Genomic DNA, 27947 nt, shown 5'->3' with positions numbered 1-27947 from the left:
CAGCTGGTTAACCAAGCAAAGGTGTGGCATTGGCTGCTCATTACACATACACACAGCAGACGCAGAGTCCGCTAAAGCTCAAACACTATTGGAGAACCTGTCAGGTAAGTTTTACTATATATAAATCTAATTTATAATATGTATCAGTCAGAGAGAATCTGTTGGACTCATTTCATACAGATCTTATAGCCTTTTCTGAGACTAATAATGTTTGTTTTGCTGTATGTTCAATCAGCAGATTTGAGCTTGAAGTTCGAGAGTTTTTTGGATTGAGTTGAACAGTCCAAACAAAGCCAAAGGCTAAAGATGAAGAATAAGAATCCGGTAATGACATAATCAATTTTTTCTCTCTCTTAATTTCTATCTGAACATGTTTATCCTCTTCTTTCAGTCACCAATGTCATTTGTTTGTTGTCGAAGTTCTTTGTCAGATACTGTCAGTCAACACATAAGATATATTTGTAAAGCATTAACTATCCTCCTGACCAAAGACGAAGCTAATGAATGATTCATCGTGATGGTCCTTTAATCTTTTTTAAAAATTGAAAGGAAGTTCGATTTAAATGCATGAAAAACACTGTAAAGATAACATTGAAATGCATTAGCAACACAATGGTTGATGGCCTGATTTAAGTGTCTGGCCATGTGAGTTTCTGTTTGGTCTATGGCAGCAATGTGCTGTTTTCATATGTGTTCAAGTCATTTTCTTAGGGAAGTAGACAACAGGGAACTAATTATTGTGCCTGAGTGAAATTTAAATGAAATCAAAATAGACTTTAACTCATTCAGTACTGGGATTGGACTGTGTAAATGAACAATGTTAATTGCTAAATATTTAAAATAATAATACTAGTAGTGTTTTTGTGTGTGTGTGTGTGTGTGTGTGGTGAGAACTATCGAAGTAATTTAATTGTTTTCATGGTATTTGACATTCAGCAATTTATTAACTCTGAATTTTATATTCACATTGAATGTTATATATAGTTCCTGCCACCATTTTTCTTTCTTTATTATAATTATATTATTATTAATGATTATTGTTGTTGTCATTATGGTAATTTATACTTTTTTATTTATAAAAAAAAGTTCTGGTGGAAACTACAGTATATAATATATTCAATGTCTAGTAGCCTGTACTGGACATGTGGACTAAAATTAAATCTGAAATGAAAATCTTTATTTTTTTACCAGTGTTGTAAGAAAAAAGCAAGTAAAGCTTATTTCCTTTGTCTACGGCTTGTATAATGTTGAACTAACATGTTTATCAGATGAATTATTTGAATTACTATTAAGGCATGTTAAATACCTCAGTCTTTTTAGTATCATTGAAAGTAAGTAGCGAGTAATGATTCAAATAATGAACATTCATTTAATATTCAATCATTTCCTGGAACAGTTTATACATTGTTATTGTTAGTCATACTGTAATTAATTAACATGGGGACTGTTGTCTAAAATAGTCTTTTCGTAACTTTCCTTATGCATGCTAAATATCCTTTTCACACTGAATTACATCACAAAATGGAAGCAAAATAGTTTTCGAATGCTTTTTGAACCTGAGAAACTGACAAAACTCTAATTTCTTTCAGATCTACAACAATGGTTCTCAGGTGAACCATGGTTTCCAACATGAGGAGCAGCGGCCCCCTCCATATGCACCTTCTTCTGGAATAAACCCAGCTTTACCTCAGGACCCTGGTCCCCAAAACCCACAGTTTCTAAACCAGAACCCCTCTCCGCCATATCCTTCAGAGAGATACTCACCTGCTCAGAACCTGCACCAGTATGTGCCTCAAGCAGCATCTGTTAGTACCTGCCACACGACCACACCTGGACTCCACCGTGGCGCTAAACTAGTTCACAGAGGTATTTAATGCTTTTTAAGGCACTGAATGGCTTTTCTGAGGGAAATGTAACGTTATGCCACACATTGTTTACAATTCACGTCTTTCAATGCTTTAAACACTAATTGAGTGATTATATGAGACATGATACCGATTTTGGTAATTGTACTGTTTCTTTCAACGTACCTTCTGATATTCATTCATATTTATTTCGTGCTATAACTAGCAGTAAAGATGATGAGATTATCAGGTCACGTGCGCTACCAGGGTGATACAGCAATCTGTCACGTCACAAGAGCGCCAAAACCAGGCTCAGCTCCAAATAAAATAATAACCAGATTTTGAGGGATCATGCTTTTCAGCCACTTGGTATCACAGACAGCTCACCTTTTCTGGAAGTTCCGGGAGTCGCACGCATATTGATAGCGGCTCCCTGACACCCACAAATTATTCACACTATCCCAGAAATCAACCAAACGAAAGAGAAGCGGTATTAAAGGTGTAGTAAGCGATTTCTGAGAAACGCTGTTGAAAGTGGATTGGACCGAGCGCCCAAACACACTTGTAGCCAATCAGTAGGAAGGGGCGTATACACTCATTAGGGGGGAGGTGCCTGTGTTGCTTAGCGTGTTCGTGAATTTGGGGACATAGTTATCAAGATAGGGGTGTGATCCTTTTGGGTAGGGGCATGTTTGTTTTTGGTGATTTCCAATATCAACATTTTTCAAAAATCGTTTGCTGCACCTTTAAGATGCGCTTTCGGTGATCCGCTCACAAGTAGTCAGCCAAGACTCATTACCGTTTACACCTGGTACTAGCATGCGTTTCAAATGTGTCTCTTGTTACCACTCGAATGAACGAACCCGTGTTATCCGGCTTACGCAAATGAATATAATATAGTATAATATATAGGGGGGGGGGGGGTCTGGTATAAGAAATCCACTTGTTCATGAAAAATGATCTAAACAAAACTTACTAGTAAACTTACACTTTCTAGTAAAAAATTAATATTTATGTTCTGCGAAGCAAAAATGCTTTTGGTTTTTGTTCTTTTAACTGTTTTAATCACTGCCACCACCAACAGATGTAAAAGAACAAAAGCTAATTATTCATAAATGTATGTTAACAATTAGCTGTCGGATTCGTTTTGAAGCATTATAGAAAAATGCATCACTGAATTTGTGACAGTTTTGTAAAATGATCAGGAAGCTAAACAAAAGCATAAAGCAAGTAATTTATTCCTCTAAAATAGTATAGCAATGTTACTAATAATCCCTTTCAAAACCTGCCCCTTTTGTTATAAAATCTGAATTACAAAATGAATACAACATTTGTTATTAGGAAAGCTGAGACTTTGTTTCATATCAAAAGTAATAAAGCTCAAAGCTTTATAAGATTTATTGGATGTGAGGCGCGCTCCAAATAATGCTCAGTGAAGTTTTGTTCATGCATCACCTGAAAACAGCACAGACTAAAAAGATTGATTCATGGGATTTAATAATCGATAGTGGTGTATCAAATGAGAATCAAGAAATCAATATTTTCAAACTAGCCCTAATATTTAATGGATTTTAAAGCCGTTTAAGGTATTTATTATTTTATTCTTTTTTTTTTTTTAGTTTTGGTTTTTAATGAACTTTGATTTTCTGACAGCTTCCAGGAGAAAAAAATGGCCATGGATCATTGGCACAGTCGCCACCCTTCTGGTCATTGCTGTGATCATAGTTGCGGTGCTTTGGTTTTATGGTAAGAAACTCTCTCATTGGCTTTCATACAATACATCCACCTGTGGTTTCTTGTTCTGACGTCCTCTGTCTGCACCAACAGGTGTGTTTGAGTGTTTGCAAGGGCGGCGCTGTACCGCAGATAACAAATGCGTCAGCTATTCGCAGTGGTGTGACGGTAAGCTGGACTGTCCATCAGGAGGAGATGAAGCTCATTGTTGTAAGAATTCCTGACATATGTTAAACCGTGACTTTCCTGATCCCGATCGATGATGCCCTCTTTAGTAAACCCAGTATACAGCTTTACTTCTTTCTTTGTTGTTGTTTTTGCAGTCCGTCTGTATGGATCTAATTTCCTCCTTCAGATGTACTCAAATGTGAGCCAAAAATGGGAGTATGTGTGTTCAGATGGATGGAATAACAAGCTCGGAATTGAAGCATGTGAGGAGATCGGATACGAGAGGTAATGATAGTGTGATTCATCTCACTGGAAGTACTTCAATTAAAGGAGTATGACATTTTCCCCAAAGAAATGAACACTTTTATTAAGCAAGGACACATCGAAATGATTCAAAGTTACAGTAAAGAAACTTGTCATGTTACAAAAGTTTTTTATTTCAAATAAATGCTGTTCATTTGCACATTTATCAAAGGTTTCCATAAAGATATTAAGCAGCACAATTGTTTTCAACATTGATGATAATAATGAATGTTTCTTGAGATCTGAGAATGTTTCTTGAGACTTCAAATCTGAATATTAGAATGATTTCTGAAGGATCATGTGACACTGAAGACTAAAAAAGTGGAAAACACTCTTTTTAAAATTGTAATATTAATTCACAATATTACAGTTTTTACTGTATTTTTGATCAAATAAATGCAGTTTTGGTGAGCACAAGAGATTCCTTTTAAAAACATTTAACAATCTTACTGACTCCAAACTTCTAAACAGTAGTGTATTCATACAGTGACATGTTTAATATGTTTACAAAATGCATTTTGAATGAATTGTAATATGTGCTGTGTGTTTGTTTGTGGTTTATCTTCAGGGACACGTACATGGGTTACGAGGAGATTGAGTCGAGAGAATTACTGGACTACATGCTGGTGAAGAAAGATACTCTGAATATATCCACACAAAGTTTTCTCAGTAAAAGGTGTGTCACAGAACTCAGCTTACACAGAATTTTTGTTGACTCTTTACAATAAGGTTTCATTTGTTAACATAGGCTAGCTACATGAGTTACATGAACTAACAATGAACCACACTTCTACAGCATTTACTAATACACTTTTAAGATCAAAAATTGTATCTGTTAACATAAGTTAATGCTTTTTGTTAACTAACATTAGCAAAGGCAAATACATTTTTATCAATGCGTTAACTAATGTAAATAAATGAGACTATTGTAAAATATTACTGAATTTTTATACTGACGTCTTCACATTGTTTAGGTTTTACACTTTTGGTTATTTTATTACGGTTTTTATTAATTATTGGTTAATAATGTTTTTTTTTATCCCATATAATCAGCTTGTTTAAAAATTATTTTATGTTTCTCTTATGATAATTCAGTTCATACTGTCCATCTAACAAAGCCGTGGCACTCAAATGTATTGGTAAGATAATAGTTTTCCATCTCTTTATTTTTAATTTTTTTAGTTCTTTTTTTGTAATGAAATAAATATTTAGGGTTTTTTATTAGTTTATTTTGTCTGCATGCTATTTAATGAAATCAAATTAAATTAAATGTCAATGTAGATAGCTATTTTTGATGTAGTGTAGCTACAAACTACTTGGTTGGTTAGGTTAGTTTGACTGTGGATAAATTAAATTTCCATTTTTGGGCGAACTATACAAGTATAGTTTGTAGCTAGGAAAATAAAATGTTCACATATACTAATGCTGTTTTCTGAATTCTATTGTAGATTGTGGACGGAGCAGCGGGAGCCGAATCGTGGGGGGAATGACGGTGCAGTCGAAGGGGGTGTGGCCATGGCAGGTCAGCCTGCAAGCTTCCGGAAGGCATTTGTGTGGCGGGTCTGTCATTACCCCGTACTGGATCGTCACTGCAGCTCACTGTGTTCAGGAGTAAGTGCTTTCATTTAGTCCATCTCATTCAACAAGCCATGATGAACTCTAATAAATGACAAACTTGTGTAGGATTTCAAATGCAAGGGATTGGACGGTGTATGCTGGATATCTGACTCGTAGTGATATGCGGCTCGCCGTCGGCAATTCTGTAGGCCGGATTGTCAAGCACGACTTTGATCCAAAAACCAATGAAAATGACGTTGCACTGATGAAGCTAAACCGTCCACTCACAATTACAAGTAAGACTAAATGTTCACGTTTATTTCCCAGCCAATAAGAAAATTTCATTATAATTTAATAATACTAACAATAAAAGAAATAAAAGCATTTTTTTCATGCAGTGTTATTTTAGTATTATTTATGTACTATTATAGTGTTTATTACTATTTTGAATTGGGATTTATGGTTATATTTTCAGTTTGTTATTTTAGAACTTCATCGTAAGCTTATTTTATTTCAGTTGCTCACCAAGTCAACATTTTCTAATTTCAGGGGGTTTTTTCCCGGTTTTTAATTTTTTTCCATTAAAAAAAAAATCATATTTTATTTAATTTCAGCTTTTCATTTCTTTTTATATACTTTTAGTTTTAGTTAACCGTAACACCACTTGTTTCAAGCTTGCTCTGATAGTTTTTTCATTAAATGTGACACATTTTTAATAAATGAAAAATTACACATTTTTAATAAATGAAAAATTACACATTTTTAATAAATTAAAATTGTTAGTTTATGTTAATGTTAATATTTAACATTGCGTTTAACAATACATAACAACAACAAAAAATTATATAATTTTTTTTATTTATTTTTTTATTAAAAATGTGCCAGTTTGGTGAACTAAAAATAAAAATAAAGTATTAAATACTCATAAAAGTTAATTTGATTGAACTAATTTGTTCGTTTACCCTATTCAAAACATTTAATTATTTTGTTATTGTTGCTTTAAAATTTAGTCAAATACTCTAGAATTATTTTAATTATAACGATTTGTATGATGACCTGTTCTTCACACAAATTACTTCAGAAGACAGACGTTGTATGGACCACTTTTACAAAGCTTTTCCCGACCATTTCCGTTGTGTTGAAATAAAGAGCAGCTTGAACATTCTACAAAATATCTCAGTTTACAGAAGAAAGGTTTGGATGATGACAATTTTTCATTTTCTTTTGTATGTATCTAGTTTCAAACGTCAAGCCAGTGTGTTTGCCCAATAAAGGCATGTACTTCTCTGCTCCGCGGGAAAGTTACGTCACAGGATGGGGGGCACTGTATAGTGGAGGTTTGAAACTTTTTTTGAAAACAAATCACAACAGATCCAAATGCATGTGCAGTGAATAAAATCGGACAGAAAATAAGTCATGTCAGCTCTCTAAAATCTCAGAAATTGAAACGTTTGATAAACAAATTCTTTGTTTTCTTAAAGGACTTCCCTCAGAATCCCTACAAGAAGCCAAAATTTGGCTAATCGACAGAACGACATGTAACAGCCGACAGGTGTATAACGGACAAATCACAAACACCATGATCTGCGCTGGCAAGCTGGAGGGTGGCGTGGACTCCTGTCAGGTCAGACACACACTCTGGATGAACACACTTAGATCATTCAGAAGAGTAAATTAGAGTACTGTAAATATAATATATGTGCAACAATTAAATAAGTGCTGTTCCACACAGGGGGACAGTGGGGGTCCTCTGGTCACAAAGGAGAATTCTCTATGGTGGCTGGTTGGGGACACTAGCTGGGGTGATGGATGTGCTTTCAGAAACAAGCCCGGAGTCTACGGAAATGTGACCTACTTCCTTGACTGGATATATGAACAAATGCGGGTAAGAATTCAAATAAAAATCCAAACTGTGTCACAGAAAATGTATTATTATTATTATTAGTGATTTTTTCAAATATACAATTAATTTATAATATTTATTATTAATAAAACACCTCTTTGAATTCTTTTTCAGAAATATTAGCTTTTATATTTATATAAAGAAGTTTTGAGAAGAGCCACTGATCCAAACCAATGAAACGTAGGAACTGTAACCGTGTCCATGAGACTTTTTTTGTATTCTTGTTTTTGCTCATTTTACTTTTTGTTTTCATGTTTCAATGTTTTCCGATAAATTTAAAAGAACCATTTATTTATTTTCACTAGTGCCAATGAAGTGAATTCCACAGTATGCTACAATATGCACTTTTCTAAACATTTTTTAATGTATGTTTTGTATAAAGAACACAATTGTACAAATGACTTCATAAAAATCTACACTTGATGATGGTGTCCTGCGTCACTGGCAAATTTCTGTCATCTTGGTTTCTTTGATATTGCAACAGTTCATATTTACATTATTACAGTAGGCTATTTGACAATATAACAGGGTGTGACGGCAATATTGCCGCTCCTATCAGCACTGTGTACAGACTGTATTGCAAAATAATACTTTTATTATAAAGCTTTATGGATAGTTGTACTTGTTTTTAACTACATCAATATTTTTAGGTTAAATTTTATATAAATGTATAAAGGAAAGTATATATCCTAGGTCCTCTGACTGGATACCATACTTTAATTTTTTTCACCATTTTTTAATCACTTGTTTTGCCTTCACATTCAAGTACGGTAATTTTTATGAATATACATTTTTCAAGCTGTCTCGAAATTACAACCCATATATAAAATTACTTAAAATACTGAGTCAATTATGCTACACATTTGTTTATATGTGGAATTTGACATTATTTATTATATTTTAATAAGATACAGTATTATATATGAAGTATGTACTTTGATATTATCATATGTATTCCTTAAAATATAATAATATCCTGCCATATATAAATTTGCACACAAAAAAATAAGTTCATATATAAAAAATGTTAAATATAAAAATCAAATCTAAACATTTATATAGTAATATAATATATTCCTCATATATACTGTATATACAAATAATACAAAATGCATATATAACTTTGGGTATTTTTATATTTTGAGGAATACGTATTATAATATCAAAGTTCATATATAAAATTATAATTTAATTATATAATTAAAGATTTTATATGTGAACTTTGATATTATCATATATACATATATAATAATATCCAGTCATATATAAATTTGTAAAAAAAAGAAGAAGTTATAATCCAAGTTCATATATAAAATTGTTAAAACATAAAAATATTAACATTTATATATTTGTTTCTTATCAAATCTTTTTAAAATAGTCAAAATATAAAAACAAAGTTCAAATGCGTAGCATGAAATATGTGACGCAGTATTTAAGTTTGTATATGGGTAGTTGACAAGAAACATGGATATGACTATATCTTTATGATTTTTTAACTTAAATATTAATATACTTTGAGGACAATATAAACTATATTATTATACTATTTATAGTCTGTGACTGTAAACAAATTGATTATTTGAATAATTCCAGATAACTCTGAGAACCTCCTATTGGATGTATACATCTCTTTTATGGCTTTATGAAGCATTTAGGTCCTCAATCCGCTGACCAAACCACAAGAGTAAAAGTCCTATTACCCATTTTTCCTTCGCGCCTAAAAAAAAAGAATTCACACCAGCCCACAGAGCCCTCACGGTTCCTGGCTCTCAGTTAATCACCATTATGAAGTGTTATAGCATATTCAGCAGCAGTATTTAAACCTCTCCTTTGCCATTTTAGCAGGACCTTTAATCAGCGCTCATTGAATTTGCGACTCTAATCGGCAGATGCTCAGTGGAGGAGATCAGCGTCTGCTACCTGTTTGTACCAATTAGCAGATGCGTGACACTCGGCTGACGGCTCTTCAGAGGGTTAACAGATGTGGCAATTACGGCCTCATTTGAATGAATGCTCAAGGGGTTCAACATAAGGGCTGTGCAATTACACGGCAGCCTGGGAACCCATTTCATCTTCAGCTTTATTCTCGGTCTCTGTAAGAGGGAAGTGTTGGCAGGGAACCCACGGTGTGTTGACAAACAAACCTGCTTCCCGTGTTTTTTTTTGTTTTTGTTTTTTTTACCGGGGAAAATATGCTGAGAGGTCCATAAACCCAAAAATATCACTGATTTAGTCCACTCTGCATGGCCTGACTCGAGCTGCACGAGTTTCGAGAATGAATGAATGAGATTTTAAAGGATATATTATTGCCCAGGAAATGGTTTTATTCAGATTAGGTTCTGTCAGGAAAAAACGACATTTTGTTTTTGCCTAAAAGAGGTTTTGAAAACAGAAACTAATCCAAACTAACACGGATCTTGACAGTTTAAAGAGGATTTTATTTTATTTTATTTGTCTCCTGTAACGTAAGTAAACAAATTATACATAGTGAGTAAATAAATTAGATTCAAATAAATAAATTAGTTTTGTTTTTGTATAAAAGAGGTTTTGAGTAACTAATGCAAACCTTTGACACAATCAATTGGATTTTATTTTCTTAGTATTCTGTACCATTAATATGTAAATAAACTAAACATATAAATAAATTTGATTGGAATAAATAAATGATTAAAATGTGATTAAAAGTAAATACAATTAAAATTAGATAAATAAATAATAATTAACAGTAGGCTACATTAGTAAATACATAATAATAATAATAATAATGTAAAATTAGAAATAAAACTAATACAAACTATTATTAGATGTATAATATTAATTTTCCAGTGTATGAATTGGGTGTATCTAAAAGATATGCCTTTTAAATTTTAACATCCAGGTTCCTCAGGATAATCATATTTGGGGAAAACCCCTGGCCTATACACTTAAAGGCTAAAAATGGAAATGATATTCTCACTTTCACCTTTTGTGGGAAACAAACTTAGTTTGTTAGAAACAAAAAAACTTAGAAACAAAACCAGCTGATTACTTTCTAAATAATGGACTGACCATAAATGTATAAAATGGCAAACAGCAGGTTTGATATCAATTTCAGATAGAAGTTAGAGAATCAATATGATTGACTGACGTGAAAGATGATAGTATTTTTTTTTTCAATCATATTAAGTCTTCAGAAGACTTGAAATTAAGTTTTATTGTACTTTGTTTTAAGTTGCTTTTGTGTCGCAGTCAAAGCTTGGCATCCCCAGTAGGCCTACCAATGATTCAATTCCATGGTAAGGAGCAGCCATGATATTCCTCCTAATGTGTTAAATTGCATGAGTGACAGGATTGTAATATTTGAGTAAACTATGCCTTTAGGAGTCACCCAGGTATGAGCAGCAGCAGGGCACAGATTCTCCAGAGAGGACAGATGCTGAGGTCTACTGTTCGCTCTCACATGAGGTTTAGTGTCCTCAGATCAAACAGAGTGTGTCATTTAGTCTGAGGGCCTGATCAAATACACTTGCTTCTGCAGCCAATGAGGGGGTAGAGCTTGTTACTGGGCAGTTATGGGTTTAGTCTCTCTCTCTCTCTCTCTCTCTCTCTCTCTCTCTCTCTCTCTCTCTCTCTCTCTCTCTCTCTCTCTCTCTCTCTCTCTCTCTCTCTCTCTCTCTCTCCTCTTGAGGTCGATGTCATACATCAGCGTTCATAGATTCCCTGTGCTGCTGTGTGCGATTCTCCTGAACATCAGCAGTCTGTGCTGCTTTTAAGATCAGCTAATAGCATCAACTATCAGCTCACCTCAGCAACACGAGCAATATTAGGCTTATTAGAGGAACACTACCTGCTGACTTCAGATTATTTCTGTATATAGGGAATGTCAAAGGATATATTCTTATTTGTATTGTTTTCTAGTCTTTTCCTTTTTTTACTCTGCACCAGCGTCTTTGCCTTAACGTCTGTTGCATCCTAAGTAGCAGCTAGGCATGTTTTGAAAACGCCTTTAGGCCAGCGAGAATCAAACTTTTTAATCATAAACTACCTTGTTATATTTAAAATTAAGATTCTTTTCATTTAAAACTGTAGATATGCGGATAATCTTTAGATACTAAAAAGGAAGAATAAAAGCGTATAGTCTGCGCCAGTGTGTTTATGTAGTTCTCCTGACAAACAGAAGGGGGCGTCACTGTCAACAAACCTGACAATAAACTACCTCAGAACGTAGTTGTGGGGTTTCCCTTAGTTTTCACTCACAGGCCTTCTTTAAAAACATTAAACATTTGAACGCTTCACAAGATTAAATATGATAAATCAAGCTAATTAAAAAAAAATATTTAGTAATTGTAACCTAGTGTTTTCGACAATATTGGCTAAGTAACTTATAGAATGGTAGCTAATATTGCTACCATTCGTTACACATAACTTGTGTGCCATTTCTTGTAATCTTAGTAATCATATACCATTTCTGACTAAATTTTTTAATTGAATGAACCATCAAGAAAGATATTCTGTACCTTTTGAATACATGTAAGTACAACTTTTAAGTTACTGATTTAGCCTAGGTTTCAAACTTGTTTTCCCGGGGTAGCCTAGCATATTTGTGATAATGTAACGTTATGTCATTTTCAGTATAGTGTTATGGTCATTTTTTTACAGTCTATGGTTATGGTAGCACTTCATTTCACTTCACTTAAATTATTTTACAGTCCATTTACCCATGTACATACTATGAACTTATTATAGGAATTGCAATAACTAGGTAGGACTAACCCTGAACCTACCCCTACCTTACCCCATGTAGTTTCCTTATTGGCTATTACCAGTACCTTTCTTAGGTAAGTGCACATACTGTAAAAAAGTACCTTTCTTAGGTAAGTGCACATACTGTAAAATAAAGTGCAGCCTATAAATGTAAATTGATGAAACAACACACATTGGAACCTAATATAAATTGCAGTGGTAGAAGTGTATGTTTTGGATAATCCATCGATGTGAGTGTCTAAAGACAGAATATTCTTTGCGATTCTCTTCAGCTTGTTCTGTGTTGGTCAGTCTTTCTGTTGACAGTTTTGTATTTAGGTCACACAGGAGCCCTCGGGCAACAGTAAAGCATGTCCTCTACAGGAGTGATTGACACCTTCTCTGATGGCGAATGAAGTCTCCAGCTTCTCTGGGCTCCAGCCACAATAATAACACGGTCGGCCCTCATCTCATATTTTTAATTTATTTTTTTATGTGATGCATTATAATTGAGGCAAATAAATTGAGACAGTTGTAGAATAACAAAATTAGTGTTTCATTTTTTCTTTTTCTTGGATGCAATCATCTTTTATTTCCCATTAATGAAACAACACCTCATTTTATGGCCTTCTGAACCAAACACCATGGATTGTGAATTAAATTGAGAGGTAAATAAATAAAAACAAGAATATCTTACATCGCATATTTACACTGAGCTATAGCCTGGCTTGTGCAACCGCCACGTAAATGACCTTTAAATCTAGATTAGAGCTGACTTCACCAGAATTCTTCATCATCTGCCTTTCAATTTACACTATCCAAATCAACTATAATCCCAAAATAGATTAAACATGGTGTCATTATGCCCATTATACCCCGTTTTAGAAGTTTGCCATGTATTAGGATCATCATGCACTATATTCAGCTACAAACACCTGAAAGTCTTTTAGGACTATAGAACAATAGACTTTCTGTTGCAAAATGTAATTTCCCGTCTTTAGAGAGACTAGCTTGGATTTGAATTGCCTTTTATTGTAGATCTGAAGTCCGTCTGTGCTGCTTTAAGATGAAAGGGAAGAAGAATCTGGTTTCAGATCAGAGTAAAAGCTGTGGCGTTGCATGTCAATCTCACTCTCCCAGTGTTTCCAGTGAAAGAAAATCATACAAGAGCTTTTCAATCTCTCATTGTGTCTCTTTGACAGCAATGAGATTAAATGGAGAGAATGTGAGACTTTTGTCTTTTACTTCTCAACTGTTCCTCCTGAGAAATAGATCATATATATATATATATAAATCCTTCCTTCCATATAATTTCCTAATGTGTCTCTCCTTAATGTCTCACACTGTACACAGATTTCCCAAAATACAATAGTCTGCAATCAGAAATTGCAATAATATGGATTCAAACTCTTTCAAGAACAAATTAGTTGTGCAACTGCTTCACATCATTTATTATATTTATAATGATAATGATAATGATAATAATACTGAATCAGAAATTGCAATATGAATTCAAACACTTCCAAGAACAAGTTAGTTGTGCAACTGCTTCACATCATTTGTCTCATTTATTTTATTTTACGGATCTAGAGGTGTCTTATCTTTATTTTATATTTTACATGATATTATTTTATTTATTTATGTAATAATAATAAATCAGAAATTGCAATATGAATTCAAACACTTTCAAGAACAAGTTAGTTGTGCAACTTCACATTATTTGTCTCATTTATATTATTTTATTTTAGTATATTTTACTATTCGTAATTTGTATTATATTATATTAATTATGCTGTTATATTATATGATGTTATATTAATTATATTATATTATAATATATGATGTTATATTATATTGTTATATTACTTATATCATTTTATATCATGTTATATTAATTATATTATTAATAATCAGAAATCAGAAATTGCATATTGCAACTGCATAATATGGATAATATTATGCAATATTATTCAACTATATATATTATATTGTCTCATTTATTTTATTTTATTGATTTTTACTGAACATTTCACATTTTTCAATTGAATTTTTTTCTAATTGAGTTCAAATTGGAGCTTTTATGCAATCCAACGGAAAAATCCCTAATTGTGCAGCACATTATAATGTTCATTAAGGATAATTGGGGCCTTATTTCTTCTGCTCAAGTTCACAGCTGAGACCGTCCACACTAAGCAGGATCTGCACATACCAAACGCAGCGCTGTACATTCATCTGTCTGTCACGTTGACAGGTCTTCAGCGGCAGCGATGTTAACGGCCCGTGGCTGTTCTCCAGTCATGAGTCCAGATGGAGGCTATGTTGGTACCTGCCCTCCCATTTCCATTGCCAGCTCACTCCCTCCGTACACCTCCTCGCCATCTGTGCCAACCTGCCGTCTCTCCGTCAGACAGTTGCAGCTTCCTCCATGCATGGCAGGCCTACAGCTGTGCAGACAGCCAGCCCAACATCTGTGTGTCCTGTGGGAAAGACGGGGAGGAATGTACTCTACTCAGCTGCTGCCGGCCTTAAACACAGCCACGGGCCGGCAGTTCTGCGGACAAGACGGGTTTCCGCTATGTAAGTGTAAAACGGAAAGGCACTCTCTGTTCAGTATTTGGTGATGAACTTTTCCCAACCTTGCAAAATCCTACAATGTGAAAAATTTGTAGTTATTGCTTATATTATTATTATTTCAATTTTAAACTGTTTTCTATTTTAATATATTTATAAATGTAATCCCTGTGGTGTAAAAGCTGAATTTTCAGCATCATTACTCCAGTCTTCAGTGTCACATGATCCTTCAGAAATCATTCTAATATGCCGATTTAGTGCTCAAGAAACATTTATTATTATTATTATCAAAGTTGAAAATAGTCTAGCTATCTATCGTTCCATCTTTCTATCTATCGTTCTATCTAATCTTTCTATCCCATCCGTCTGTCCGTCCACCCGTCCGGTGGAATAGAACTATTTTTGGAAAATTGGTTTTATTTATTGTATGGTTTTATAAGTAATAAACATTAAAATTAAGAATTAAATTGTAACTTTTTCAACACGCTTTGACCTGGACAGAGAAAATCATCTTTATTTGTCAGCAAAAGTCACTGAACATTTTTTGTACTACTGTATATCTACTCTTTAATCTACCGGTACTCTTATCAGCTTTCTTCCCAGAGCGTGTTGCTACGGGTATTATGCGGAATTGACAAAACTGCAGTTTCTTTCAGTTTCACCCCTCCGTTTGGCATAAAACACTGTTCGTGGTCATCCAGTTTGAAATATTCACTAGGTTTTTCAGATTGTCTGTCACGTTGTTCTCTCTGTATTTACGACTCTTTGCTTTTAGCCACTGCCTACAATGTGCTGGAAGATCCTTCACTGGAAACTGAAAGTAACTCACTCCCGGGAAACGTGTACTCTTAGAATTATTGCACCCCGGAACAATACAAGTAAAAGTTTATAACTAAAAGTTTGCTAAAAAGTATTTCCTTCTTAAGCAAAGCTATATTTGACTCTTGTAAGCCTATCTGTATCAGACGGGAGTGGCCTTGGACGGCAACATGCCCAGTGCATTATGGGTGTTGAAGTTTTCCTACCTAATTTGCAAAAGGGAAGACAACAGCCTTTTTTCTCTCTTTTCTCTAGTAAGGTAGCACCAATAAAATAAAATAAAAGCCTACTGTAGGCACTAGGCAGCCAACTTTTATTGAAAGGCCATTTTGCCAGCCGTGAAGAACCCCTTTAATAACAACAACAACAGTAGCAGATAATATATTATAATATAATATAATGTAATATGAGCTGAATTATTTCGGAAAATCGTGTATATTATTTTTGTGTTCAAATTAGAGGTAAAGAAATGCAACAATATTATTCAGTAATGAATATAAAAATATAATCAGTCAATAATGATGTGCACACAGTGATTCTGCCTCTGGTGATACACAGCTGGAAAAAATGAAACAAAATCGAGAAATAAATAAATAAAAGAACTTCATACATTTTTATGACCACACATATAAGGTCAGCCATGTGCTTTGGTTACTAAGCAACACTGCAAGCCTGTGTGAGGGTTTTGTCAGAAGTTGACTCAGATGTGTTGTACGGCTGTGAGAGTAACAATCAGGCTTTGATTACTGTGCAGTGTCAAGCCCGACAGCAGCTGCTTATGAGCCCAGTCCTGTGTGGATCTGTCTCCTGCTCAAAAATTCAGGAGAACCTCACAAATTATTAAGGAATAGTGAATCACAACAGAATACTGTCTTTTTGGTCATTCTTTTTTTTCTGAATCTGTTGAATAAAAATAAGAAAATCAATCAAATGAAAATAAAAATCAACCCCCAACATAATAGTCCCCTTATGAATTCACAACTTAAAAATATTTAATTTGTTTACTACATTTACCTGATTGCTGTTTTATTTATTTTTTCACATTTATATTTCTATTTGCTTAATGTTTAGCATTTGAAACAGTAGTGGAAACATGGAGCCTGTGTCACAAAAGGAAATTGTAGTTGCAATATCAAAGGTACTATTATGATGCTTTTTAATGCCTCTTTCATTCAATGGCTCCTTTCATTCTCTCTCTCTCTCTCTCTCTCTCTCTCTCTCTCTCTCTCTCTCTCTCTCTCTCTCTCTCTCTCTCTCTCTCTCTCTCTCTCTCTCTCTCTCTCCTCTACAGTGCCCTGTTTTATTGCATTGCGCCTGAAGTGTCCTGCTGGGCGTGGATCGGTGTGGACAGCCAATAGCAGGCCGGCGGGCGGGTGGCGGTCAGTGGCCAATGAGGCAGGGTGGGGTGTCATAATCAGTAAGAAAGGGTCAGCAGTTCTTTATTCATACACAGAAAACACACTCAAAATAATCATAAAAAATAATTCTAAACGGGCAAAACGACAGATCTTAGTTGGTTTCTTTCACCTTTTCCTTTGAACAGAGATCAAAGAAGATGATTTTACAGATGAAAGTGGTTTTATTCAGCTCTGCACTGGATGTCCTGCTTGAGAGGATGAGATCTGAATGAAGACGCTGCTGCATTGAGCCTTTAGACTCTGAGCATTCAATATATATGATCAATACAAGAATTCCCAACAGCAGGTCATTAAGACTGTTCAGCCCAATCAAGCGCTTATTCTCCTGTGTGGGAGAGATTCGCCGTTTCATTTAGCTTCCAGTGATTCATGGGAGTTACCTTATTAGGCAGGACCTCTCCTGTAAAACAAGCTCATTCACATGAGCGCCCGACGTATTAATGAAGTCAAACACGCGTCACATCTTAAGCATTTTAGACAAGAAAGTGAAAGAGAAATCATTTTGTACGTTACATGTTTTTCGTTTGATCATATTCTGGTGTCTGAAAGCTGGTGACACAGATAATATTAGTTAATGCCAGCACACAACTTACAAAAGTACAGACTGAAGCCACCATTTACAGTCACCTGAGCATGATTTCTTCAGTTCTTTATTCAGAAGATAATCTCTTTAAAATTCCATCTCTATGACACTTAAATATTCCCTAAAAAGTGTAACTGAGAATCCTGAAATGTTTGAGTATTTTCTTCTTTATTCTAAAAGATTCCCTGATTTTATTTTATTAATTATTTTATTTGTAATTATTTGTATTATATTTAATTTATACAGAACTATAGAATATTATTGATAATATATAGTAAATATTCCACCACATTGGGAAAAAGTGTAACTGAGAATCATGAAAAAAATTCAGTTTTATTCTATCAAATTAAAATCAAATTTGAATTAACTTTAATTAAACATTTAATAATTTTGTTCAATTTAATTTATATAAAACTTTGGAATATTATTGATAATATATAGTAAAATATTATAGAATATTACTGCATGATTTCTGCCATTTCTGATAGTCAGGAAACATTGAGAGATCCATATTGACTAAAATGTTTTGCATTTAATTATAATTTACAAGGTCAGTATGTTTTTATAGAAAGAATATGTAACAACTTAATTAAACCGGGATTAAAGTTCTGCGTCGCTACGACGGATTTCTGTTAATTGCTGCGAGTCTGGTAAAAGCATTAGATTGAAAACATTGAAATTTCATAAAAGTGTGTAAATAAAAATGCAGTTTAAAATGTTCTTTGAGTATTTCATTTGTGAAGGTAAAGCGTGTACTCACTATACAAAAACATTGCTCTTAAACTTGTGTGTGATTGTCTGTGGAATGGGGTTTGGCCAAGGAAACATTTTCAATCAAAAGATTTGTTTTTGCTTTAACCCCTGATTAAATAAAATCGTTTTCTAATTGTATCTGTAATATATTTTTTGGCAAAATTACATTTCTTATAGATTTTAAAATATTTTTATAGCATAAATATATAGACAAATGTTATTAACTCTTTGTTTTTCGATTTTCCAATTGTAATTTTTTTTTTTACTTTAGTGGTTGGATTGGATTCTAACTCCTTTTGTACTTTCTTTCTCTATTGTCACAGATAACAACCACTCCACATGCAGAGGAACATCCGGACATCCGGTAGGATTCTGTCATTTATTGTAAGCCACATTCTAGATGAAATAAAGCAGCATGTGAGAAGAGTCCGGGGAGAGCTGGAGGCATGTGTGCTTTTGTAAGGGATTCTCCAGCCCAACAGCTGCAAGAGCGGCAGCTCCGGTGCTGATGCTCCGGCACAGAAATGCTTGTTAGGGCAGAATATAGCCAGAGCTCCAGGGACCATCCAGACACAGTGACTATTCATAACTGTAATGGGTATCAACCACGTCAACAAAAAAAAAAGCCAAGTGAAAGAGAGCGAGAGATGTGCTGAAAATACAAATTTATGGGAAACACTTATTGTATCAAAACTAAAAAAAAATGCTGTCCAAAAGCATCATTCTAAACCGTTGTATAGAAATAATATCACGTCAAGAGGTTTACCATTGTTGCTCTTCTCCAGAACTAGCACAAAATAAGAATTACTAAAGAGCACATTTTTAATGCATAAAACAGTTTACGGAACTAAACGCATGCAAACATCGTCCCAAATCCCTGAGAATCCTACAAATGTTTCCTGGACTATTTTCTACTTTATTCTATTCTAATCTATTCTATTCTATTCTATTCTATTCTATTCTACACATGCAACATCCTGGACTATGTTTCCTGGACTATTTTCTACTTTATTCTATTCTAATCTATTCTATTCTATTCTATTCTACACATGCAACATCGTCCCAAATCCCTGAGAATCCTGCAAACGTTTCCTGGACTATTTTCTACTTCTATTTTCTACTAGAATAGAATAGAATAAAGTAGAAAATAGTCAGGATTAATAGTCAGAATACTGCAGGATTTGGAACAATGTTGCATGTGTATAATAGAATAGAATAGAATAGAATAGAATAGAATGGAATGGAATGGAATGGAATGGAATAGAATAGAATAGAATAGAATAGAATAGAATAGAATAGAATAGAATAGAATAGAATAGAATAGAATAGAATAGAATAGAATAGAATATTCTACACATGCAACATCGTCCCAAATCCCTGAGAATCCTGAGAATGTTTCCTGGACTATTTTCTACTTTATTCTATTCTATTCTATTCTATTCTATTCTATTCTATTCTAAACACATGCAAACATCATCCCAAATCCCTGAGAATCCAGCAAATGTTTCCTGGAATATTTTCTACTCTATTCTATTCTAAACACATGCAAACATCGTCCCAAATCCCATGAGAATCCTGAAATGTTTCCTGGACTATTTTCTACTTTATTCTAAAGAGTTATTTTATTTTTATTTTATTCAAAATGTTATTCATATAGAACTATATAATGTTTTCAATAATATATAGCAAAGTATTATAGAATATAGATTTCTGTGACAAAACATTAGAGATTCATATTGACTCAAATGTATTGCATTTAAAATTATAATTTGCAATCTATAGGAACTAAAGAACACATTTTAATGCATAAACCTTTTACGAAACTAAAACACACGCAAACATCCCAAATCCCTGAGAATCCTGAAAATGCTTCCTGGAATATTTTCTGCTTTATTCTATAAACAAATGTATTTTTTATTTATTGTTTTTTTATTTATTGTTTTATTTAATTTTATTATTAAATTTATTCTATTATTTTATTTTTAATTTAATTTAATTTATTTAGAATGCATAAAACGGTTTACAAAGCTAAAGCAATGCAAACATCATCTCATATCCCCCTGACCACTGCCTGTCCACTCATAAATAGCTGTTCTGTTTTATCCGTTCCCCGAGGTTCTCTCCCATCCTCTAGGCTGGAGTCACTCCGAGAGAGCAAACCGCAGGAGACGTGTCCATGGGCAACGCCTATCCGTGGACACAACCTCCTCGGCGTGCCTGGTGCACATGACTCGCCCCCTGAGAAAGGACAGCGAGAGCCGCCCGATATCTGCTCTGTGATAGCAGCCAACATGACTCCCGTACCGACTGCGGCGGTCTCGCGTGGGCTGTGCAAACCGAGCGCCAACATTGTTATTGGCTACAAAAGCACACGAAACCATTGCTTTTTCTCTGTTTCGCATCTCGTGACAAAAGCTGTCTGGTCTGAGCGGATGCTCTGTGAATCAATGGCTGCTCTAGACAAGCTTACAGTGCACAACATGCATGTGGGAGCTCAGCTATGCTGCAGTGAAGAGAGAATCAGAGAGAATGTGTTACCATTTAAGGTAGAGCACAAGTCTTGTCATTCACGTATAAAAATAAATATAGCTAAATGATATCGACATGCCTTAAGAAACAAGATAAGACAAAAATGGCACCTAAAGGGAATCCTGAGGAAAAAAAACCCTCTAATTCAGTAAATGGTGCAGAGGTTGTGCTGGGCGGTGGGTGGGGGATAGGAAGATCCGAGGGGAATGAAATGACTTGTGCAGCTCACTTGAAGACAGCAGGCAGCCGTGTAAAAAAAAAGAAAAAAAGAAAAAACACTACCGGACACTGTGAACGGGAACAATACAGGCGCCTTCAAAATCACAGGGCTATTTGAGAAGAGATTGGAGCGATTCTCAGATTCTTGGCTTTATTTGCCACCGGAATTGTATTTCATGCCGCCTGTTGGGTTAATCATAACAGCACACTTTCTAGTAAGTTGTGTATGTGGAGGGGATTTGTGTAAATGTATCAGGATGAAGGAGATGCAGACTGGAGCGGAGGGTTAGTCGTGTTGCGGTGGCTGAGTCTAATGATGTGCTGTGGTTTGGCAGTGACGAGTGACAGCTCCTGTATTCTGCAGCAATGCAAGATCTGTGCTGAAACCACAGGCTGAGCCTACACACGAGAAAAAGGAGCAAATCGCCTACAAATCACACAAGATCTGCAGTTAAAGAAAATAGAAATGCTATGGTATTATTACTATCATTTACTGTAAAGAAGTAAGAGAGCATTTGAGAAACAAACTGTGAGACTAACAACGATGGTGGTCATTACACAAAAATGATTTTACCATTCAGAATAAAGTCTTTTAGAGAGAGGTTTCACTTTCGTCAGTGGACAGGGTCATCGTAGACACACTGATTGGTCATTCCCAGTGCAGTGCACTGTGTGTTGTGACACTTTCCTCCCATAACCATCATTAAAATTTTGTGTGACTTGTGCCACAGTACACCCTTCTGTTGGCTCAGACCAGGCGGGATAACCTTCGTTGCCCTCACATATCCATGAGCCTTGGGCGGCGCCCAACACCCTGTCGCCGGTTTGTGGTTTGTTCCTCCTGTTGGACACTGTTGGTATATTCTCAGCACAGCTGACCGGGAGCAACCCACAAGCCCCGTCGTTTCAGAGATACTCTGACCCAGTCGCCTTGCTATAACAATATGGCCATATATTTCCATATATTATATATTTTTTTAAATATAATATATGGAAAATTATGTAAAATGTAATATATTATATATATAATACTTAAAAGATTACTCTTTATTTTAGGGTGTCCTTGTTATAGTGTAATTATACATTTAAGGACTGAGTAATATTAATGAACATGTACACTATAGTGTTATGGTTTGGTTGAGGGTTAGTTGCATGCAATTCTGCATAATTTATAGTTACTACATGTTACGTGTAACAAGGACACTAAAATAAAGTGTTCCCTATACTTAAAATAATATTATTATTAATTGTCATTAATTGTAATTGTAGGTTATGATAATAATAGATATCACATTCAATTATTTCTTTATTTTTAATAATATATACAAACATCAAGTTTATTGTGTTATTATTAGACAGAATAGGCTACTCAAATCTAATTAAAGGTTAATGTTTTTCATGAAAACGCAATGAGTCGCACCAACGCCTCACTGCGCAGGAGGCAAATGCTCTGATTTGTCAAGGTCAATTAATGGAGCCAGCTTAAGGGATGAAAAAAAGCCCAAACTCGCACGCCCTCAGGGGTCCCGAGTCCTAACATAAACCACATTAAATGACATGAATTCATATCCTCCAATTAAGATCATTTGGAAGTTGTCATACACAACTGTGATGTTACTGTTACCTTCATTCCACGCCGTTTATTTTTTACTTTTATACATGTATGTTGTGCAATTGCTAACGGGTCAAATAAAACTCAAGAAACCTGCGTTCATCTCAACATTTACTAATACATTTTTAAAATCAAAAGTTGTATCTGTTAACGTTAGTTACTGTGAACATGAACATTTTTTGAACTAACATTAAGGTTAATAAATTAAATGCTGTAAGAATATATTGCTCATTTTTAGTTTGTGCTAGTTAATGCATTCACTAATGTTAACAAATGAGTCCGTAGTGTAAAGTGTTAAAAAAAAATCGTAGGCTACTATTTTTTTTTAGTGGTGTAACTAAAATAAATTAGTAACATTTTATTTGCACTTTAAATATGTGTGAAACATTCATTATATATATTTTTTTTATATATATTTTTTATTATTATTATTATGAATATTAAGTTAAAAAGAGTTGAACAAAACATTTTCCAAAAAAAAAATATTTTCTATTTTTATTGGTTGTCCTCTTACGGTTTTCTTTTCACATGACAACAGGATGGCTTCCTTTTAATGAGGCTTTTTTTTCTTTTCTTACAATATGGAGACAGTTACACTAAGACTTTTTTTACTTGTCAAAAAAAAAACATTTAAATAACGTTATCATCATATGGTTGGTATCCTTTGCATTGCAATGTATTTTAACAACTAAATAGCTTAAAAATAAAAATGAACCTCACTTCATTAACCCTAATTTGTTGCATGTGAGTGATGATACTTAATGATCACATGATTTCTTAGGGTTGCTTTTGGTGTGTTTGGACTCTCTCTTTAAGAGCAGCACCCCTGCACCTTTAAGGCTGCAGAGGAGAGAGAGAGAGAGAGAGAGAGAGAGAGAGAGGGGGGGGGGGGGGGGGGGGGGGGGGTGTTGTGTTGTGTGATGCTCTGGTGCTGATGCTGAGCTCTGGAGTGATCAGTGCAGCAGGGGAAGATGCGCGTGCTTGCTGACTGCTGGACGGTGCGAGGTGGTGAAGAGGGATGTTGCTCTGAGTACAGCTAACAGCCATCGTCTCGATCCCTTCACGCGCTGGACTCACGCGCTCAGAGCTTTTTTCTTTTTAGTTTCTTTTTCGTTCTTTTTTTTTTCTTTTCTGTAAACTTTTCCGATATGATTTGTAATCATTAATAATTCAGTGGATTTACTTTCCCGCTGTTTTATTCCTCGCACGAGACTACACCTGTGCGCAGTGCCCTCTCAGTAAGCGCGCGCTCTGACTCAGCATCGCACCTGCCCGCCGTTCACCATCTCGCGCGAGCCACAGCTGGATCCCAGCTCGGAGACAATCAGCCTGGGAGCGCACGCGAGCGAGAGCTCTGCTTCATATGCACCCTTTCCACTGGAACTACTAATTACAGATATTCATATTCCTGCGCAACGGTTTTTTTTTTTTTTTTTTTTTTTTTTTGGAGGAAAAGTGTGCAGTGGGCAAAGAAAAATCTTAGTTTGGAGATTGAAAGGAGCGGGGCATGTGGATATTGGCCATCATCTTTTTCCAGTGCATTTTGAATGGTGAGTAGTGTTTTTGTTTTATTGTTATGCAGGCTGTAACTTACGATGCATCCTGATCTGGTCGATTTAGGCTCTCGTTAATTCACATTTCACAACACCATTTGTATATTCTTTTAAAAGGTTTATAAATATAATTTTAATGCTTCTGTCATAAATATCATGCATGCAATTTCCCTCCCTAATAGTTTTAAATATCGCAAATTAATTTGAGCAAGTAATTCAGGTGAAACCAGTACAGCAGCAGACTCCTAAATAGACATTTAAATCGTCTGTTTTATATGATTAGTCACTTTATTACATTTAACAGCTTATAATACTGAAAAAACAAGCAAGCATGATTATGCAAATACCGTCAAGTGCATCAAGAATGTCAAAAATATGAATCTTGACATCCTTTTTGGACCAAACCTGATTTGATGTGACACATTTTGTTTTGTTTTTCCTTCCCTTTCTTTATTATGACCTTATTATATTTTACATATAGCATTTTACATATAATACATATTTTATTTTAAGCGAAAAACGGATTTGCTGGTATACTTTTTAAAAACACACAAAAAATAGAAAATTAAAGTTATTAAGCAGTTTTTGTTCATTTCAAAAGCACCAATAAAACCCTGAAAAGCATCTAAAAAAAGAAAAAGAATAATTTTTTTTTTTTGCTATATTGTGGCATAGTGACACAGCCGCCATGTTTTAAGAAGAAGCACTGAAGCATTGAATGAAAAAATAACTCGCTGTCACTCAATTGGCACTTTACGGAGTGCTTTCACTGTGACCTTTTCACAAAACATTTATTCAAAAAAAAAAATGTATTCCATGTGGGTGTCCGAATCATATTGACCTCTAAATAAAACCAATTCTACGCAAATGCTCGACAGGAGGCAAGTGTTGATGGCTTTAAAATGGAGAGACAGTGAGTGGGTGCTGGTTGCTGGGCTAAATCAGGATGGGTGTGTTTGTGGAGGAATAGAGAGAGAGTGAGAGTGGGGTTATGAGGGGTGGGGGGAGGAAGCAAGGAGAAAATGGGGCCATTTAGGTGGTTTTAACAGAGTAACACTGTGGAGCGTTAATATCAGACCCAGGCCACTCCACATAAACTGACCGGTGATAGCAAGAACAGGAGATGCATTTTGATAGGATGCACACACACACACACACACACAAAGCGTACACCGCAATGTTTTAGCATAAAGGGTGTTGTTGAATGCCATGAGGCCACATTTTATTGTATCATAAGTCTAATTTTCAGTATTTTGAATGATTTTTTCCAAGCTTTATCAGTTTTCTGCAGTGCTGCGATGAAAGCCGGAAATGGACACAATCATTTAACCTCAATTAATGGTGTATCAATGAAATTGATTATCATTTCAGAGGGATTTTGTTTTTGGCCAATTGAGTGGTGCATGTCTACTGAACTGTGTTCAAATGAGCATTTCTAAAAAGCATTTTAAGTGTTTCTCTTTGAATCAATATGGTCCCATTTGTGCCACTGCTTTCTAGTCGTGTATGTGGGTCTCTGAGGCTCCATTGATCAGTGTTCTGATGCAGTGCCGCTGCTGTCAGTGCAGCTCTCTCTCTCTCTCTCTCTCTCTCTCTCTCTCTCTCTCTCTCTCTCTCTCTCTCTCTCTCTCTCTCTCTCTCTCTCGATCTCGCTCTCTGGCCAGTGTAGCATGTTTCTTGCGAGTGTGTGGGGGAGAGAGAGAGAGAAAAAGAAGCCATACAAAATGAGCCTTTCATGATTTGGTTAAGCTCACAGCCCAGTTCTCCATGCACTGGTCTCTATGGAAACCCTTGAAATGTATGTTGGCGCAGTGGCCTTGGAGCTTCCTGTACAGGTGACCCCGGAAGTGTTTCCGTAATGACTCGCAGAGGAAAATGTGGCGTGCTTTTTTGCGAAGCCGTTTGGGATGTTTATCTGGAAGGATGAATTAATTCACTGGTCTCTTAAATATCCCTTTTGAAATTTCATATTTTTTTCCTTTTTTGTTGATCAGTGCAGCTTGTACACTCTTAGAAAAGCAGGTTCATTGGGTTTTTATATAGAACCCTATGGTTCTTGAATCCATTTTAAAGAGACCTTTATGCCAAAAAGGTTCTATATAAGTGTAACCGCTCTGAGTGGGATTCGAACCAGCATGGGAGGCGGGCACTAACAAGGACACTAAAGACCGCAGCATCTAGCGTTTGTCGCTAGTGTGGCTCTTGAGGCCAGGTGAGTGAGGTTTACGCACAGCTCTTTACAAGCTGACCCTACGTTACACTCACTCCTATCCGGGTCACGGCACCAATGTAACCCCTGAGCAGGGGCGTCATGCAAGCCAAAATTCTGGGGGGGGGGCACAATCTGAGACGTTGCAATTGTTTTCTGACAGGTGATATGGATCATGTTAGGAGGGGTCAGGGGTTTTCTCCCCCTGAAATTTTTTTAAATTCTGGCTGCTAAACATACCATTTCAATGCAGTTTGGGAGGGACAGAAATACCTTAACGGAGCTAGCAGCAACCCTCCTCTATCTGAGGACTAAGTTAAAGTATCTATTTTGTAAGTTTATGTAAAAGACAGGTTGATGAAAGAACTGTAAGCTCAAATTCAAAAGCTTTTGAAGTCTACTTCATTAAAGCATGTTTACACACACACTTACTGTACACTTAGGCCTACTACACATGATTTTAAAAACAGTACCATTGCAGTTTTTATGTTATGATTTTATATTGGTATGTGACCTAAGAACGATCTTACATTAAAGGTAGCCTATAAAGGTGCTGAGGTCTGACTTTGTGGTGCTCTGAAATTAAGTTATTTTAATATTAATATGTGATGAAGGACTTTGAAAGAAGTTTGACAGATTTCAGTGCTGAATGAGGTTAACACTACCCCGTTTATTTGAAAATGGTTAATATTTGACAGAAATGTAAAAAAGTAATCAAATCAAATGCAATATGTATAGCGATCTGTATAACAACTATGCTGTAGGGATTTGGGAGGTAGTACTACTATGATATTAGACTACATTAAAAGATAATGAATTTCAAACCTGTACCAAACATATTTTTTAATTCAAAGATCTAAGTCTGTCATTAGTCTTTAGTCTGCCAAAAAAAAAAAAACATTAAAATCATGAACTCAAATGTCATTGTGAAAAAAAAATGTGTTACTCTTGTAACAGTGTGTAGGCTAAATCAGACCTTTCAGGCTATAGCCTAATGCTAATAAGCCTTATGGCAAAATTATTATTACAACTAAATTGTCGGTCATTAAATAGGAAAACTAAATCATTTTGTAGATGATTTGCTTTGTGTAGGCCTAACCCGACATCAGACATTATAAGGCCCGGACGAAGTTTTTTTTTGCACACAGTGACGCGACCAAACAATCACTCCTTTAATGCTGCGTTCACACCAGACGCGAATAGCGCGTCAAATTCGCGCCTACCGCGTCTAGTTATAGCCTACATATGAACACTTTGAATCCATTCGCGCGTCAAGAGCAAATGACGCGCGTAAAAAAACTAAAGTTTAGACTGGCTGCCTGCACATTCACTGTCCTCGCGGCTGCGGCTGCTGCAATTGGAAGGGGCTGGCTGCAGGACGACTCAACTTCCACGGACAGTTTTTAATATTTTATATCAAGATTTTGCTTTAGTATAATTTTCGGGACAA

The 27947-nt window shown here is 35.2% G+C and overlaps 2 protein-coding genes across 3 annotated transcripts in view; both read left to right on the top strand.

The window, feature by feature from the left end:
- The first annotated feature begins 181 nt into the window (after window positions 1-181).
- Window positions 182-21248, top strand: tmprss2 (transmembrane serine protease 2). Of its 2 annotated transcripts, XM_056244405.1 has the most exons (14): window positions 182-324; window positions 1590-1866; window positions 3498-3590; window positions 3672-3788; window positions 3902-4031; window positions 4618-4725; window positions 5145-5188; window positions 5498-5660; window positions 5733-5902; window positions 6845-6943; window positions 7088-7230; window positions 7339-7491; window positions 7624-7648; window positions 21238-21248. In XM_056244405.1, exons 1-13 carry the CDS (start codon window positions 307-309, stop codon window positions 7630-7632), a joined length of 1524 nt encoding a protein of 507 aa, XP_056100380.1. In that variant the 5' UTR covers window positions 182-306; the 3' UTR covers window positions 7633-7648; window positions 21238-21248. The 2 variants fall into 2 exon arrangements, with proteins under 2 accessions (XP_056100380.1, XP_056100370.1); XM_056244395.1 differs by lacking the exon at window positions 21238-21248 and having other exon boundaries at window positions 7624-7718.
- A 2929-nt stretch (window positions 21249-24177) lies between these two features.
- Window positions 24178-27947, top strand: part of dscama (Down syndrome cell adhesion molecule a) — a 92696-nt gene continuing 88926 nt past the window's right edge. The window contains exon 1 of the mRNA XM_056244382.1: window positions 24178-24285. Within this exon, the coding sequence (XP_056100357.1) occupies window positions 24243-24285 (43 nt within the window). The 5' untranslated portion in view covers window positions 24178-24242. The remainder of the gene's footprint in view (window positions 24286-27947) is intronic.

The sequence above is a fragment of the Rhinichthys klamathensis genome, unplaced genomic scaffold (genome assembly GCF_029890125.1).
Source record: "Rhinichthys klamathensis goyatoka isolate OS25496 unplaced genomic scaffold, OSU_Roscu_1.1 h1tg000027l_1, whole genome shotgun sequence".
Taxonomy (NCBI): Eukaryota; Metazoa; Chordata; class Actinopteri; order Cypriniformes; family Leuciscidae; genus Rhinichthys; species Rhinichthys klamathensis.
This window is presented reverse-complemented; position numbering and strand designations above follow the sequence as displayed.